Source organism: Terrapene carolina, unplaced genomic scaffold (genome assembly GCF_002925995.2).
Source record: "Terrapene carolina triunguis isolate 2854851 unplaced genomic scaffold, T_m_triunguis-2.0 Scaffold695, whole genome shotgun sequence".
Classification (NCBI taxonomy): Eukaryota; Metazoa; Chordata; order Testudines; family Emydidae; genus Terrapene; species Terrapene triunguis.
In genome coordinates this window covers 2,084,780-2,100,144 of record NW_020665046.1, presented here as the reverse complement: position 1 = coordinate 2,100,144, position 15,365 = coordinate 2,084,780, and the positions used below count along the sequence as shown (strand labels likewise).

The 15,365-nt window shown below is 46.0% G+C and overlaps 1 protein-coding gene across 3 annotated transcripts in view; it reads right to left on the bottom strand.

Moving 5' to 3' along the window:
• The window catches only part of XPO6 (exportin 6), a 97,021-nt gene that overhangs the window by 6,271 nt on the left and 75,385 nt on the right, over positions 1-15,365 (bottom strand). The window contains exons 15-22 of one of the 3 annotated variants that reach the window (XM_024215117.2): positions 13,476-13,620; positions 12,751-12,897; positions 11,166-11,355; positions 9,603-9,758; positions 7,900-8,014; positions 5,793-5,964; positions 5,140-5,301; positions 1,220-1,318 (exon numbers count right to left, since the gene is read on the bottom strand). In XM_024215117.2, coding sequence (XP_024070885.1) covers positions 1,220-1,318; positions 5,140-5,301; positions 5,793-5,964; positions 7,900-8,014; positions 9,603-9,758; positions 11,166-11,355; positions 12,751-12,897; positions 13,476-13,620 — 1,186 coding nt within the window. Of the gene's footprint in view, positions 1-1,219; positions 1,319-4,979; positions 5,302-5,792; positions 5,965-7,899; positions 8,015-9,602; positions 9,759-11,165; positions 11,356-12,750; positions 12,898-13,475; positions 13,621-15,365 lie in introns of those variants that run through there. The other 2 variants (XM_029913498.1, XM_029913499.1) reach the window with 2 other exon arrangements.

Sequence of the window (15,365 nt, the reverse complement as noted above, 5' to 3'; positions counted from 1 at the left end):
TTCTTATTTATGTCACCTGAAAGGGAGAACAGACGGTGACATTGTAAACAAGAAGCGGGCAGCATTATCTCATGCAAATATAAATAAATTTATTTGTCTGAGCGATTGGCTGAACAAGAAGTAGGACTGAGTGGACTTGCAGGTTCTAAAGTTTTACATTGTTTTATTTTTGAATGCAGATTTTTTTTGTACATATTCTACATTTGTAAATTCAATTTTCATGATGAGATTGAACTACAGTACTTGTATTAGGTGAATTGAAAAATACTATTTATTTTGTTTTTCTTACAGTACAAATACTTGTAATAAAAACAATAAAGTGAGCACTGTACACTTTGAATTCTGTGTTGTAATTGAAATTAATCTATTTGAAAATGTAGAAAATATTCAATTTTTTTAAAATAAATGGTATTCTATTATTGTTTAATCATGTAGTTAATCGTGATTAATCTGATTAATCACAATTAATTTATTTAATTGCTTGACAGCCCTAGTCCAAACCCCAGCCCCCAAAGTCATCCTTTACCATGTTCAAACCCCTAAGTATAATAGCTTTTGGTCCTTCCGTTCATTCCAGGCCAGTCCTTTCTGGCTGTTCGGATGGATGGCAAATTTCCCTCTTCTGCTTCCACAAGGGGGAGGCTCCTATCTGGGACTTGCTTTCATGGAGAGATTAAGTGATGGTGGGGGCTCACCTATTCTGTGCCCCTTGTGCTCAAGGGAGGGGGAAGATTTGCCCCAATCAGTGAATCCTTTCCTCCCCTCCCATTTGGGGTGACTCCTTCCATCCTCCTCCCTACTGTTGTTGAAGAGCCCACCAGGTTTTTACTGTGACCAGTGCAGAGGTGGGATCACTTCTGTACCAGACACTAGTGCAACAGGCTGAGGGGAATGTTGATTTAATCCGTGCTGTGCCCCCAGCTCTGTGCCCCTAGCACTAGAAACACGATGACTCAAGGTCTGCTGCACCCCCTGCCCACAGCCTTTACTCCGAAACCTCTCCTTGGGTGCTGTATACCACCAAGAGCTTGGAGTTGCAGCTTTCCAGTACCATCAAGCAGTAATTTCTAGCATTCCGGGTTCACGAGATACCAGACCATAATACTGTCACACTGCTCAGCCTAGCAGTGGCTCAGGACTTGCTATATAGCAGGGCTCAGCACAGTGCCCTCTAACTGCTGCACACAGCACATATAGGAGTTGACCAACTGGCACCCACCTTGTGGTACAGCTTCTGCTTGGTATTCAGTGTCTCCAGGTAGAAGAGATTCTGTTTAAATAGGTGTATGTCAGGCTGCAGGAAGGACTGGCCAAATGCCTATGGAAAAAGACAGATCTTAGGAGATGGAATGAGTAGCAATATGCCTAAAGGCCAGCATGCAGGTTTGCCAGACAGGACTGGAGCGCATGACATCAAGTGCTGGCCAAAGGCAGATCTATATATTAGAGTATTTGGTGTCCAACTGGATCTCCTGGCATCAGAGTGCATATCACTTGGCAGGGCCCTCCATTAGCCCAGAGGCTTGTGTTGTCTGAGCTTTTCAGGTTTAACTCCCATTCCCGTACTAGATATACTGCCATTATACCCTAATCCTGCTCACGCTCTCCTGCAGGGAACTGCTACCTAGTGCCCAGGCTGGGAGGGCAAGTGACTGGCCTCCTTTGAAACAGACACCTGCAGAAGTCAGCCCAGACGGCAGAGGTAGTGCTTCAACCACCACTTCTCCCCAACGCAGAATCTGAGGGCTGTTTGAAAGACCTGCCTCCTTTTCAGGACCTCACTCACACACTTCCAGCTGTTAACTGTAAATGGATGTGGCTCAGCTTGTCTCGGTCAATCCCTCCACCTCCCAGCTGTTTGCCTTCATTGTGAACCTGACCTCACACACAGCCAACCCCAGAGTGTGGCAATGTGGGAAGCTGAGCTTTCAGCTTTGGCAGTCCAGAAAGGCACCATTTCCACCCCTCACCCTCCAAGTAATGTTCCTGCCAAACAGGACCTATTCTCAGTTTTCATCAGGAAATATCCTCAAGGAGCTCAGGGAGACACACCCTGTATCTAATATGCCATACTCCAAATGCAAAACCCATCCAGAGTAGCGAAGAGCCCATGTCCCAGGGACAAACCCCCCAAGAGTTACAAGAACCTCTCATGACACTCCTAACTCCAGTCAACCCACAGAGCAGAAGTGATTGCTTAACAAACCATGCAGATACCAGACCAGAAAAAATGACCAAACTTCAACTGAAGTCTAAGCACATCTGAGACACTCTGAACAGTCCTTCGATTGAGACTCTTGAGAACTGGAGCCAGTGTGTTCTCACTGGAGGAATGGCTGGTGATGAAATTCTCTCCCTTTGCTAGTCAGCTAGAACCTAAGTTTGCTGGATGTATGGGTGGGTTGGAGGATTTGATCTAGCCCAGTGGTTCTCCAACTTCATTGCATCGCAACCCCCTTCTCTCAACAAGAATTACTACATGACCCCAGGAGGGGGGACTGAAGCCTGAGCCAGAGCCAAAGCCCGAGCCCCGCCACCCCGGGTGGGGAGGTCAAAGCCCAAATCCCAATGCCTCGGGCAGGGAGGCCAAAGTCAAAGCTCAAGGGCTTCAGCCCCAGGCAGGGAGCCTATAACCTCAGCTCCACAGCCCAGGGCTGAAGCCCTCAGCTTTGGCTCTGGCCCCAGCAAGTCTAAACCAGTCCTGGCAACCCCATTAAAATGGGGTAGCGACCCACTTTGGGGTCCCGACACACAGTTTGACAACCACTGGTCTAGATTATGTGGTGCTTTTATCTGGTCAGCTCTTTGTGGGGGGTGAGGAAAGAGGGAGAGTACACCTGTTGATGTTTTGTTTTAAACATCTGGATAAGCCCAGAGGCCAGGACAATAGGCAGATATAACACATTACTACAGTAAGTAATAAAACAAAAGGAGCTGGAACTGCAGCTAGCTGAAAGACAAGCCACAAAGGGTCTAGGAATATAAAGTTTGCTGGATTGGATTGGACTAGTATCTTGTCGCAGATAGAGACCAAGACTTAAGGCTTCAGGAGCGTGACAGTCTCACATGCTAAGCTGCTTTTATATTGTACAAGGTATGGGATGTAGGAAAATTCTACCTGATGCCTCCTATACAGTACCACAGCTTCCATCATGTAACAGGAGACTAGATCACCCTTGATAGCCATGCAACTCAGTGTTAATGGTCAAAAATGACCCAGCACTTTTCAAAATCCAGCCACAGACCTGATAGGGCAGCAAGTGCCCAGGCTGGCACTCCGCTGGATAACACAGGCTGTTCTTACCATAGAGAACATTTGCAGAACATTAAGTAACAGCTTTCCATCAAAAGAGCAGGAGCCAACTAGTAAAACCAAGTCGCCCAGAATTGCTGGCCAAGAGGCAGCTAATATTCAATTACTGAGTAAATGCCACTTTAGAAAGGTGCAGCTGAAAGGTTCAGTCCAGTCACACTGTCAGAGAAGGGGCAAGAACAAACATGCTCAGGCAGCCCTGCATAGCCTGGGTGGTAATGCAGAGACAAGCCATGAGTCCTAGTAGATCTCAGTGGAAACTAAGGGCTTCTCTATCTGGGGAGTTAGTGCTTGGCAAGCTGAGCTGTAAATCTACAGCCTGCTGTGCACTGACTGTGGACCATGTGGACCCTGGAAACAGCAGCAGGTCACAGCATACTATGGAACTTTCAGTGTGCAGCAGCAGAGTCCACATGGCCCGTTAGCACGCTGCAGGCTACTGCACTGAAGATTTAAACCCCGGCTTGCCATGCATTAATTATCCGCATATACAGGATACCAGAAAGGGGCAGGACACAAAGAAAGTTCAATACAGGGTTTAACTCTCTGAATGAGAAAGAAACATCTCCACTTCTAATACCATAGAGAGGACCATTCCTGTGAGCTCTCAATTGCAGGCAGTTTTGTGACCAGGTCTCTGATCTGACCTCTCAATGGATGGCCCTGCCCTCTGGAACTCACTGCCCTGTGCAGGCCTGCCAGACCTCAGAGATCCTGAGCTCCTAGGGCATGGTGCAAGGCTCTGTTTACTCTGAAGTAGGCTGGAGGTAAAGAGCATTGCATCAGGCAGCCTGACTGGGTGATCGATTGGGATGATGTTTTGAATTTTGCTGCAAGTTGCGTTAAACCCTTTGGAGAGCTCATCCTGCTCTTAAAGAGGTAAGTACTCACAGACTCGAGCAGTTTTGATAAATGCCAGAGTAAAACCTGAAACAAGGAAGTCTTATGCTTTTTAGGACTCTGGCTCCCCAGGCTGGAAAGAATGCTATAGGCTTTACCTGCAGGCTATTATATTTCATTTCCCTTCTCTATTCATAGGACCACAGCCTATAGAACAGTGGTGGGCAACCTGCGGGCTGCATGCGGCCCATCAAGGTAATCTGATTGCGGGCTGCGAGACATTTTGCTGACTGTCCGCAGGCATGGCTCCCCGCAGCTCCCAGCACATCCCTGCGGCCCGTCGCTTCCCACAGCTCCCGGTGGCTGGGAACGGCAAACCATGGCCACTGGGAGCTGCGGGGGGCCGTGCCTGCAGACAGGCAACTTAAACAAAATGTCTCGCGGCCCGCAATCAGATTACCCTGATGGGCTTCATGCAGCCCACGGGACGCAAGTTTCCCACCACTGCTAAAGAATAGCCAATAACTGTTCTTTCCTAGATGTGGTGGACCAGATATAGTGGAACATCTTATAGTAACAAGTTAATGTAAACCCAGAAGAAACACCTTAGTACCATACCAGCTTTCCTCACTACTAGATTGTCCTACTGCACATCAAGAGACTTGTGGTGGTAAAGGTAACAGTGACGCTTTAGTTCTGCATGTGGGGTGTGATGCATCATTGTAGTGCACAAATCCACATTGAGAAAGTGACCCCTTGAGATGCTTACTATCCCCTTTATGTTCTACAGGGTACGATAGTCTGCATCTTGTCTACAAAACCACACATCCCATGTGTGAGCTAACCTTCCATAGCTGTGCAACAAGAACTCAACATGTTAAACCTAGTTTGAGTCAACCCTGAGAGTTTCTAATTGTCTGGTCACTACAACATAACCTCCCATCAGAAAATCCTAAGTTCTCAAGTTGTGAGAGCTGTTGAGTTACCTGCATAATAGCACTGAAATGTGCTTCATTCTCCATCTGTTCCTCTGCTATCCCTCTCTGGACACTTGCCAGAACGCTAGACTTGAAGAAGTACCGCCAATTGTGATGGAGGACCCGGAAAAGTAGCTCAAATAACTCTGCTTTCACATCAGGAGATGAGCGCTGGGGGAGAAACAGAATCTTAGAACAGACTGCTCTGGTGGAAAGCAGCTACTTCAGTGGATCCCACTACGAATAGCTCTTCCCCATAACATGCAGATGGGCATCCAGAACAGTATTTCAGACCAGAGGTGCTCCATTATAGCAAGGGCATGGCTGAGCTGATGACCAAGAATTTCAAGGTTCTTTTCCTCTAGGGTAAGCATGAGACCCAATGCTCATCTGGGCTATGCAAAAAACCCACTGTACACGTAGTGAGTCCTGAAGCCTTGCCTTGAACATATCTGCAAATTTAGCTTCTTCACAGCTACCAGGCAATGACCTCAACCCAGATCAGGCTCCAGATCTAACAGTAATTCTGTCCCAGCTCGCCCCATCTAGTGGCTCAGACTGCGATAGCATGAAGGAAAACAATGAAATTGCTTCTCCCCTCCTCTCCCACTCAGGATTTTAATTGGACACTAACTCTGCCTGCTGTATGGGAGTTGTCCTACCTCTGCAATGATGGGGTAGACCTGTTCCATGCACAGCGAGATGATGCTGGGTAAGAAAGGCTTGAACACTTGGCCTGGCTCTTGTACCACAACTTGCAGAATCTTCAGAAACTTCTCAACCACACGACAGCCAGTGCTGCCCTCATGGAGGATGCTCTCTGCTAACTGCTCTCTAGGACACAAACAAAGTCACTGATGCGGTCAGAAGTCAGAGAGATGTTTAGACAAATTAAAAGATTTGGAGGCAACAGCAGCAGACAAACACCATTAATTTAGTTTGAGGTGTTGCTATAGACTGATTGCAGCCAATCTCAGAAGGGAGCTGGCTCTGTGACTAAGGGACACCAAACCACCCAGGCTTCCACAGATTTAGGATGATTAGGGCACACTCAATATTCTCCTGATCCAGACCTTAAAGAGCAACAAAGAACAGGGACATGAAGTCAGTTCTGCAATATTTCTTTTGTCTTAGATGAAACCATAAGGCATTACAATAGCTTTGCCATTTCCTCAACATGCCTCACAGCATTTGCGTGCAGGCCCCAGATTAATGACTGGTGGGCAGTCAATTCCCCCATCCAGCTAGGCCACTATAAACAGCAACAGCACGTATCCTGCAGCTGGAAAGGCTATCCTTTCTTGAGCGAGGCACTGATGCTAATTCATGGTCACATGCAAGGTGCAGCAGCCTGGAGAGGTTCTTTCCTTCACAGAGGTAGAAGCTCCCAGTCTTGGCCTATGCTGGAGGCAGAGATCAATTCCTGAATGTTGTTTCAGATTCAGAGAAGCAAAACACCCCCTTTTGTTCATACAAGACCTGTTCCCACCTATTTATGAGAGGAGCTGGGGAATGTGATGTGTGTTTGCTAGCAGAGGATAGCTTCTTGTGTTCATAGAAGCATAGAAGATTAGGGTTGGAAGAGACCTCTAGTCCAACCTTCTGCTCAAAGCAGGACCAACACTAACTAAATCATCCCATCCAGGGCTTTGTCAAGCTGGGACTTAAAAACCTTTACAGATGGAGATTCCACCACCTCCCTAGGTAACCCATTCCAGTGCGTCACCACCCTCCAACTGAAATAGTGTTTCCTAATATCCAACCTAGAGCTCCCCCACTGCAACTTGAGATCATTGTTCCTTGTTCTGTCATCTGCCACCACTGAGAACAGCCTAGCTCCATCCTCTTTGGAACCCCCCTTCAGGTAGTTAAAGGCTGCTATCAAATCTCCCCTCACTATTCTCTTCTGCAGACTAAATAAGCCCAGTTCCCTCAGCCATTCCCCATAAGTCACGTGCCCCAACCCTCTAATCATTTTCATTGCCCTCCGTTGGACTCTCTCCAATTTGTCCACATCCTTTCTGTAGTGGGGGGCCCAAAACTGGATGCAATACTCCAGACGTGGCCTCACCAGTACCGAATACAGGGGAATAATCACTTCCCTCAATCTGCTGGCAATGCTCCTATTAATGCAGCCCAATATGCCATTAGCCTTCTTGGCAACAAGGGCACACTGCTGACTCATGTACAGTTTCTCATCCACTGTAATCCACAGGTCCTTTTCTGCAGAACTGCCGCTTAGCCAGTCAGTCCCCAGCCTGTAGCAGTGGATGGGATTCTTCCATCCTAAGTGCAGGACTCTGCACTTGTCCTTGTTGAACCTCATCTGATTTCTTTTGGCCCAATCCCCAATTTGTGTAGGTCACTCTGGACCCTATCCCTACCCTCCAGCGTATCTACCTCTCCCCCCAGCTTAGTGTGATCCGCGAACTTTCTGAGTTTGCAATCCATCCCATCATCCAGATTATTAATTAAGATGTTGAACAAAACCGGCCCCAGGACCAACCCCTGATGTTGTAACCTGCATCCTCCCTCCAAGTCATCTGGACTTTTAAAAAAGCATTTTTGCCTCCTTCACCCAATGGATCCAGTCCTGGGGAAAAATCCAGGCACTTTGAGGGGGTGAAAATATTAATGGATACTTTAGAGAAGTGGCCAATCAGCAAGCTGCTCATACAGCAGACGTTCTCAAGGTAAAGAGCTTCCTCACACAGGGTCCAGAAAGAACAAACTTTTCACCAGTGTTAGGCAACCAGGGGTGACAGGTACCTGGTGAACATGTTTAGGAAGGTCTGTATGATCTGCTCAGTGAAAGGTACTCCCATCTGTACCCTCAGTCCTTGGAAGAGGGTGAGGAAGAAGCTCAGCATCTCATCTGTCACATCTATAATAGAAAGAAGAAAGGCAAGGGAAGGTGTTAACGAGACAGCTGTAAAGCACTGCATATGTTTGTTTTGTTAATGATCTGCTCCTCCTGTGCTGGATTCCCCTTTACTCATTCATGCTGGGATTACCAGCAGGGCTGCCATTGCAAGTGAGAGACTAAGGGCTGGGTACCAAAGGTTTATAACCTGACACCTGGTGGGAGAGGCAAACTGGAGTGGCCTTTTATATATCCAGCCAGCATGATACAGTGCTAACAGCAGAGAACCCACTTAATTAGTCTGAGCCACTGACTTGGAAAGTACTGAGGTGCCTCTTGGGCCACGCTCTGTCAGTTCACTGCTTATACAGGATCAACAGGAAGTAATATGAAATTCAAAAGCCACGTGCCTTTGTGCCTTTAAGAGGCGGAGGAAGGGAGGAGGAGAAAAAGGAAACTGACTGGTTTGATTTTTGTAATTATTAAGGACACTCGGCTGAATTCAGAGGTAATTCCCAGCACATGGTTGTGTGCTTAACTGATTATCACTGCAGAGTCAAGTCTTGTGCTAGCACTGTCTCACACACTTGATTGGGTAACCATGTTAAAGCTGTATCTGCTCAATTCTTTCACTGTGCATGTCCCACCATGGATAAATACTGCAACTGCATGAGACTGTCCACAAAGGTAATTTCACTGTTCCCTTGTCTGCTAGCTATTCACCAGAATGGTTAATCAGGGAGTCGTGACACCAGCTTACCCTACTGGATTTTGTTTGCCTTTAAAGTTATCCTCTATCCTGTCTCTTATTCTTCCTCCTACCTCCCAACTCCTTACTTCTCTACACATCCAGAGGAAACAGTTTTGTATTCCTGCTCCACCGCAGAAGCTGCCGCCTCTCTTTGGGGTACTAGATGTGACCCACGATGGTCTCACTTGGCTGCCCTGGTGCCTCTTTTCTAGTGAGATGCTGGGTACTCCGGGGGCTGTAGCTGCCAGCTGCCTTAGTGCGATACAAAGCCTGTTTCTCAAGTTTAACTAGAGTCCTGCTCAGGATAAGACTGGTTAGCAAGGACCTCTGGGGCCTGGCTCTGACCCAGGATTATTTGCTTCACAAGCAGTCTCAAGAACTGTCTGTCTTGGTCTGAACGGGGCTACACCTCCACACCTCTTCAAGATTCTGAAGATATGGTAAATGCCAGGTAACATTATGTGCAAAAAACATTTTTTGTTTTTAAATCCCTTAGCCAGGTTTGTTCCATTGTGTGTCTAGCAAGGGACCATTCCCGAGGAGCAGGTATAGGGCATTTTGAGGATTCAGTAGCTTTCATGACTATGTCCTCATCAGCTGGAGTACCAGTAGTTTAAGCAATTTAAGACCATTTCCCTATCAAATGTCTTCTGACCCATTCCTGATCCAAGATGCAGCTTAACCTAAAAGTTCCCAGTTAAACAGCTGCCCACAGTACTGATTCACATTCCACTTGGGAAAACAAATCTATGCACATCATGTATGTGCCACGGCTAATTTTATCAGAATGGGCTTTGGGCGTTTATCAGTAGGTCATAAGAGCTACTCACAGCATTAAAGCTTGTCCTATTGTTATACCTGACTGATGAATGAAAGCTGGGAAGAGGGCTAGTGAGACCTGCACGGATTCCTGCAGTGACTGATAACAGATCTGCCGAGACTTGGTAGACTCTCCAGAGATACTCTCCACAGTGTCTTCTAAGATACTAAGTGTCTGGTGAATGATCACTTTGGCTGCAAATCAAGATGAAGAAAGAGTTAGGAGAGATTTTCCAGGGATACTAAGAAAACTAACCAAGTGGCGGAAATCACTCATCCACATCTACAATGGCCAAAACCTAGAAGCCTTTCCACAGACAAGATGACTATACACCAGTTCAAGTTCCCAATGCAAAAAGTGCTTAAGAGTGTGCCTAATTTTAAGCAAACAGGCCCACTGAAGACAACTCCTCTCATGCTTAATCCTAGCCATGTGTTCAAGTACCTGGCTTGTCCAAATGGTTACTGCTTCTATTAAGAGGCAGAGACTATGGGATCACAGAGAAGTGGAGGGATAGCTCAGTGGTTTGAGCATTGGCCTGCTAAACCCAGGGTTGAGAGTTCAATCCTTGAGGGGGCCATTTAGGGATCTGGGGCAAAAATCTGTCTGGGGATTGGTCCTGCTTTGAGCAGGGGGTTGGACTAGATCTCCTGAGGTCCCTTCCAACATTGATATTCTAGGATTCAGATTAGTGGTCTCATTTAAACACACAGATAGTTAAAGTAACACCAGACAAGAAGAAAACAAAGAACAAACATGCTGGAACAATGGGCTACACTGGGTCAATTTAGTACATGACAATGACAACAGCAGTGAAGACACTGCAAATAAGCACTGTATAAATATCAATGGAAGAGAGAAAACACTGGCCCAATTCAAGCTGCACAGCAGTTTTCTGATGAGTACCAACTGTCCTTTTAGGATTGAGACAGCCCAACCCCCACACACTTGTCCCGTATATAAAGCAGACCACTGCTCTCCAGAACGTGCCAGGTTTGAACACTTTGTGTCTATACTGTAGCTGTATGTGATAATCTAGGATTCCAAATAATATTTAGTAGAATGATCCTCAAAACTAAAGCTCCACAACATGCATAGGAACCCTTTTAGCTAGCAGAGAACATGAAATTTCAACCCCCCCAACCCCAACAAGCGTTCTCTGTATCTCTGAGTCTTGACAAAATCCTTACTATTTTCTCACAGCTGAAATCTTTGGGAACATTACCGCCAACCTAGATTTCCAGCATAATAGCCTAATGGTAGCCCCCCAAACTACCGCATTAGCCAGCTAGAGTATTTTATAATGTAATCTTTCCTGCCTAGAAGGTTAAAAACGACAACTTGATCCTGATCTCTGAGCAATGAAGAAGTGTACTGACAACTCACTGGAGCAAAAGTTCCCTTTAAAATACTCACTGAAAAGGTGGGAAGGACAGTCGCATTAACAGTCATTTGATCTAACTGCTCGCACCTCAGCCTCCCAAATAAGTCTCTGAGTACAGGCTTTCCAGCTAGTGCAGTTATTGGAACAACTCTGCTTAATGACTCCCTATCAGCAGCTGCCCTGGTGGATGGTTCATATCAGGAAACAGAGCACTTACTGTCCTCCAGCCGCACTTTCCTCTGTGGCAGGATGGCACTGGATTTCAGATGGCGGTATTCCCTTGTGAGGGCAGAGATCAGACTGGCATGGTTGGTTGAGCGAACTGCCCACTGCTGTTCACTCTCTGGGAGATTTGGCCATGGCAGCAACAACACATTTGAGAGCGCTCTGCACACCAGTACCTGGGCCTGGAACCAACGAAACATTAAGCCTTGAAACAACGCAGCTTTAAGGAACCTGCTAGTGCCTCATTTAAGTGAGACCTCTCTCAGTTTACATGGAAGTGCGATTCCAGCATAAGTACTGAAGAAATCAAGTTTAATAAAAGAGAGACGTTAAAAGCCCAACACGCAACTGAAATCTTGCAAACTAGAAGGGGAAGGTGAGTATTGTGATTAAGGCACTAGACCCAGCCTCAGATCTGGGTTCAGTTCCCAGACTCTCTGGATAACCTGGAGCAATTCACTCAATCTTTGTGCTTCAGTTCTGCATCTGAGTAATGAGGGCTTTGTCTACACTGCGCAGCAGCATTGACTACAGGAATGTGAATTGCAGAGCCCACCAAAGTGTTGTGATCTAACTGCCCTGCATGGACACTGCTGGCATGAACTAAGGGTATGTCTATACTGCAATAAAAAAAAAAACTTGTAGCACGGCATCTGTGTCAGTGGGCTCCTGCTGCAGGGCTAAAAATAGCAGCGTAGATGTTTGGGCTCAGACTGGAATCCCAGCTCTGAGGTCCTCCTCCCCTTTGCTATTTTATAGCCCCGTAGCCAGAGTCACCTGACCCAGGTGTGCCACAGGTCTTTTACTGCAGCGTAGATGTATCCTAAAAGGTATCCAGCTTGCACTAACAGAGTCCTGTTTGAAAGAGGACGTACGTTAATGCAAACTAGGCATCTTTTAGTTTGTGCCAGTAGTGTCCACACAGAGCAGTTAGAGTGCCACACTTTGGTGAGCTCTGCAATTGGCCCTTCTATAGTCCACAGCACTGTGTACACAAGCCCAAGGATAACGCTTCCTTGCTCCTACCTATTGTCTGTCTTGTTATTTATATTGTAAGTTCTTTGGGACAGATGCATAGTAGGTTTGAACAGTCCTCAACACAAGGAGACCCTGATCTCTGCCAGGGCCTTTAAGTACTACTTAATACAAATCAGCATTTAAACTGGGAATGCAGACTAAGGAATCTGAATGGAAATATTCCTCCCCATGAGTCATAGCCAGTCCTAGAATGCAGAGGTTCAGAGACTAAACTATCAAGTGTAGATAATTCAGAGCTCTTGCCATCATAAAACAGCCAGGACATCAGGTACAAGTTACAGGAAGTTAAGATGTTGTTTAATAAGATTTGAGAGTTCCAATTTTATGTTTTTCCTCAGTTTTAGTACTTCTACTCTAAAAATTAAAGGCCATGGACATATCCAAGACACTCTGATTGCTGCACATAATGTTTATAGAATCCAGGAGTAACGTCTCTTTCCCCGAAATTGATGTACCATAACGGTAAAAGCTGTGGTATTGTTTCCTCAGGGCACCCAATTAAACTGACATTCTGCATTTGTGTTAGAGTCAAACAGCACCTTATCAGGAAGCCGCTGAGCGGAGGTATCTGTGATCCTGTTGAAAACTTTCTGTACTGCTGGGATTCTAATCAAGAACACTGGCCGCACTGTAGTAGCTAACGAGACCAGCAAGTGGCACGCAGACAACAGCAACTTCTCTTGCACCTGAAAAAGAGAGTGTGTGCTGTTAAGCTCTGCAGTAACTCAGTCCTACAGTGTCAAGAGACAGTGGACTTTCTGGGACACAGCACTTGTATTCAAGAGCACACTGAACCTGACAGACAGAACATTCACACAAACTAGCCTTCAAGCACAAGTCAGTATTCAGTGGCCTTTAATCAGAACACAGGTCAGCCCCTTACCACTGAGTGTGAAGATTTCTCAACTCCCAGATTAAAGGAGCCACAATATAATTAGACCTTCATTAATCCATCTTTACTTAAGAGGCTGCTCTTGCAGCGATTGGCTGTCATTTATTTCTATGATGCTATTTAAGGCAGCTTTTGTCTCGATGACACTACCTTCACACCTCACCAAGTTTTTCATCATGTTCTTGGAAAGCAGACAAATGCATTGCACAGGCAAATAAACAGAACCTCTCGTCTGCAGATTCACATGTCCTGAGGGCCAACCTGCTAAATGCATAGAGACAAGAGTAGCATCTGCATGGAAAGTTGGATGTTAATTTCAGGTTTTACCCTCTTGTTTCTCGGAGAAGTATTTGCCTTTTTTGATGAAGGTACCTTGGAGCTGATGAGTGGAGTAATTGCTTCCAGGGCGGTGGAGACTAGAGAGATGAACTGCTCTGGATTCTGCCGATGAACTTCACTGTAGTACTGGGCTAGCCAATGAGAGTAAGCCTGCAATGCTGCCAGTGACTGAGCATGGCTGGAAGGAGGGAGAGACAATTGTAACAAACATGTGATAAAGGGCATTCCAGAAGGACCACAACAGGATGGCGGAAGTCTCGAATACAGTAAAGTAGCTCTGATGACATACAACAGAGAGGCACTCTTTTCCTTGGAGTTAAGGTGGACAATAGCTTTTCCCATTATAAGACATCCAGAACTGTCCATGTCTGAAGTTTAACACATGCATTAGAATTTCTGGAAACTTTAAGGCAACCTAGACAAGACTTTTTTTTGAGAGAGAGAGAGAGAGAGAGAGAGAGAAAGAAACAGGAGGGCTGCACTTCTGGAACATTTCCAGAACTTCCTTTGGCACAACAGTTGGCCAAGCTTGATTCAGTCTGATTGAAACCACACTCATGGCCATATTTAAGCACCTGATAAGGCCTAGTTTGTAAAGGTTTTTATTAGGTGTGCATGTGGGAAGAAATAAAAGCAATTTATGGTGACCTGAATAATTCCATAGAGTTCCTAACTCCACATGGCTTCAATGGTAGCAGCCACAAAAGGGATGGACGGGAAGAAGTAGCAGGCAGTCAAGACGGGAGAATGAGGAGGGACACTAGATCAGCTCTTGCCCATGTGAAGAGTAGGTATGCCTCTAGCAGTCTAGAGACCACTCCCCAAACCTACTACACCTCTACCCCGATATAACGCTGTCCTCAGGAGCCAAAAAAATCTTACCGCGTTATAGGTGAAACCGCGTTATATCGAACTTGCTTTGATCCGCTGGAGTGCGCAGCCCTGCCCCCCTGGAGCACTGCTTTACCGCGTTATATCGGGTAGTGTTATATCGAGGTAGAGGTGTGGTTTCATTTTACGTGTCCTATCCCCATGTACCTAGCCACTTGACTGGTGGTAGAAAGGAGACCCTGCTCCCAGGACAGTTTGGGGGCTGGCTCCACACAGGTTGGAGACTGCAGGACTCCCATCACTGAACAATTCAATATATATTTTAGACACTTAAGGAAATTTCCAGCCTGGGAACTTTAAGGTAAATTTAAGACTAAATACCAATTAGTTACTTAGAATGTTCTAGTCCATACAACCCCCTCCCCCCAAAAAACATTACAAAGCCTGAAAATTCAATGTGAAGGCTGTACTTAAAGTCACTTGAAAGTTTGGAAATACTTGAAATTTTTCAATCCACCTTAACTCTGCCCATAGAACCGAAAACCAAGCGATACTCTGAGCTTCAAGGTTGCAGATATCACAACATCAAAGATTCCAAACACTGACCAGTAACCTAACTGGTCTATCAACCAGAATACGTAAGTCAAGACTGCACATTTCCACATCTTTTAAACAGAAGGGAGTCTTTAAAATAACTACAGTAAGCTTTTCTTCTGAGCTATATGCAGTCAAACTGCTGCACCTTTCAGCCAAAGACACGGGATCAGATTCCATTCCCCAGGAGTTTACAGGATTTCAAACGTGCAAGCTGTCATGTAGCAAGACTTAAGATCTTGTTTGTAAAACTATGAAGACAGAGTTGGAGCAAAAAGTAGAGTGCTTACATGCCAAGGACTCCTGGTGGTGGGCTTCACATGGGCATGCCAGATATTTTATGCATTAAACCATAGCCCCACACTCCAGCATTCCCTCTATATGGCTGGCACACTGTGCAAATAAAGCACATGGAGCAGATTTGTAAGATCTCTGCTGCCTGTGTTAGTAAACTGAATGGCTTTATCAAAACCTCCATCCCGCTAACGGGTGTCCACA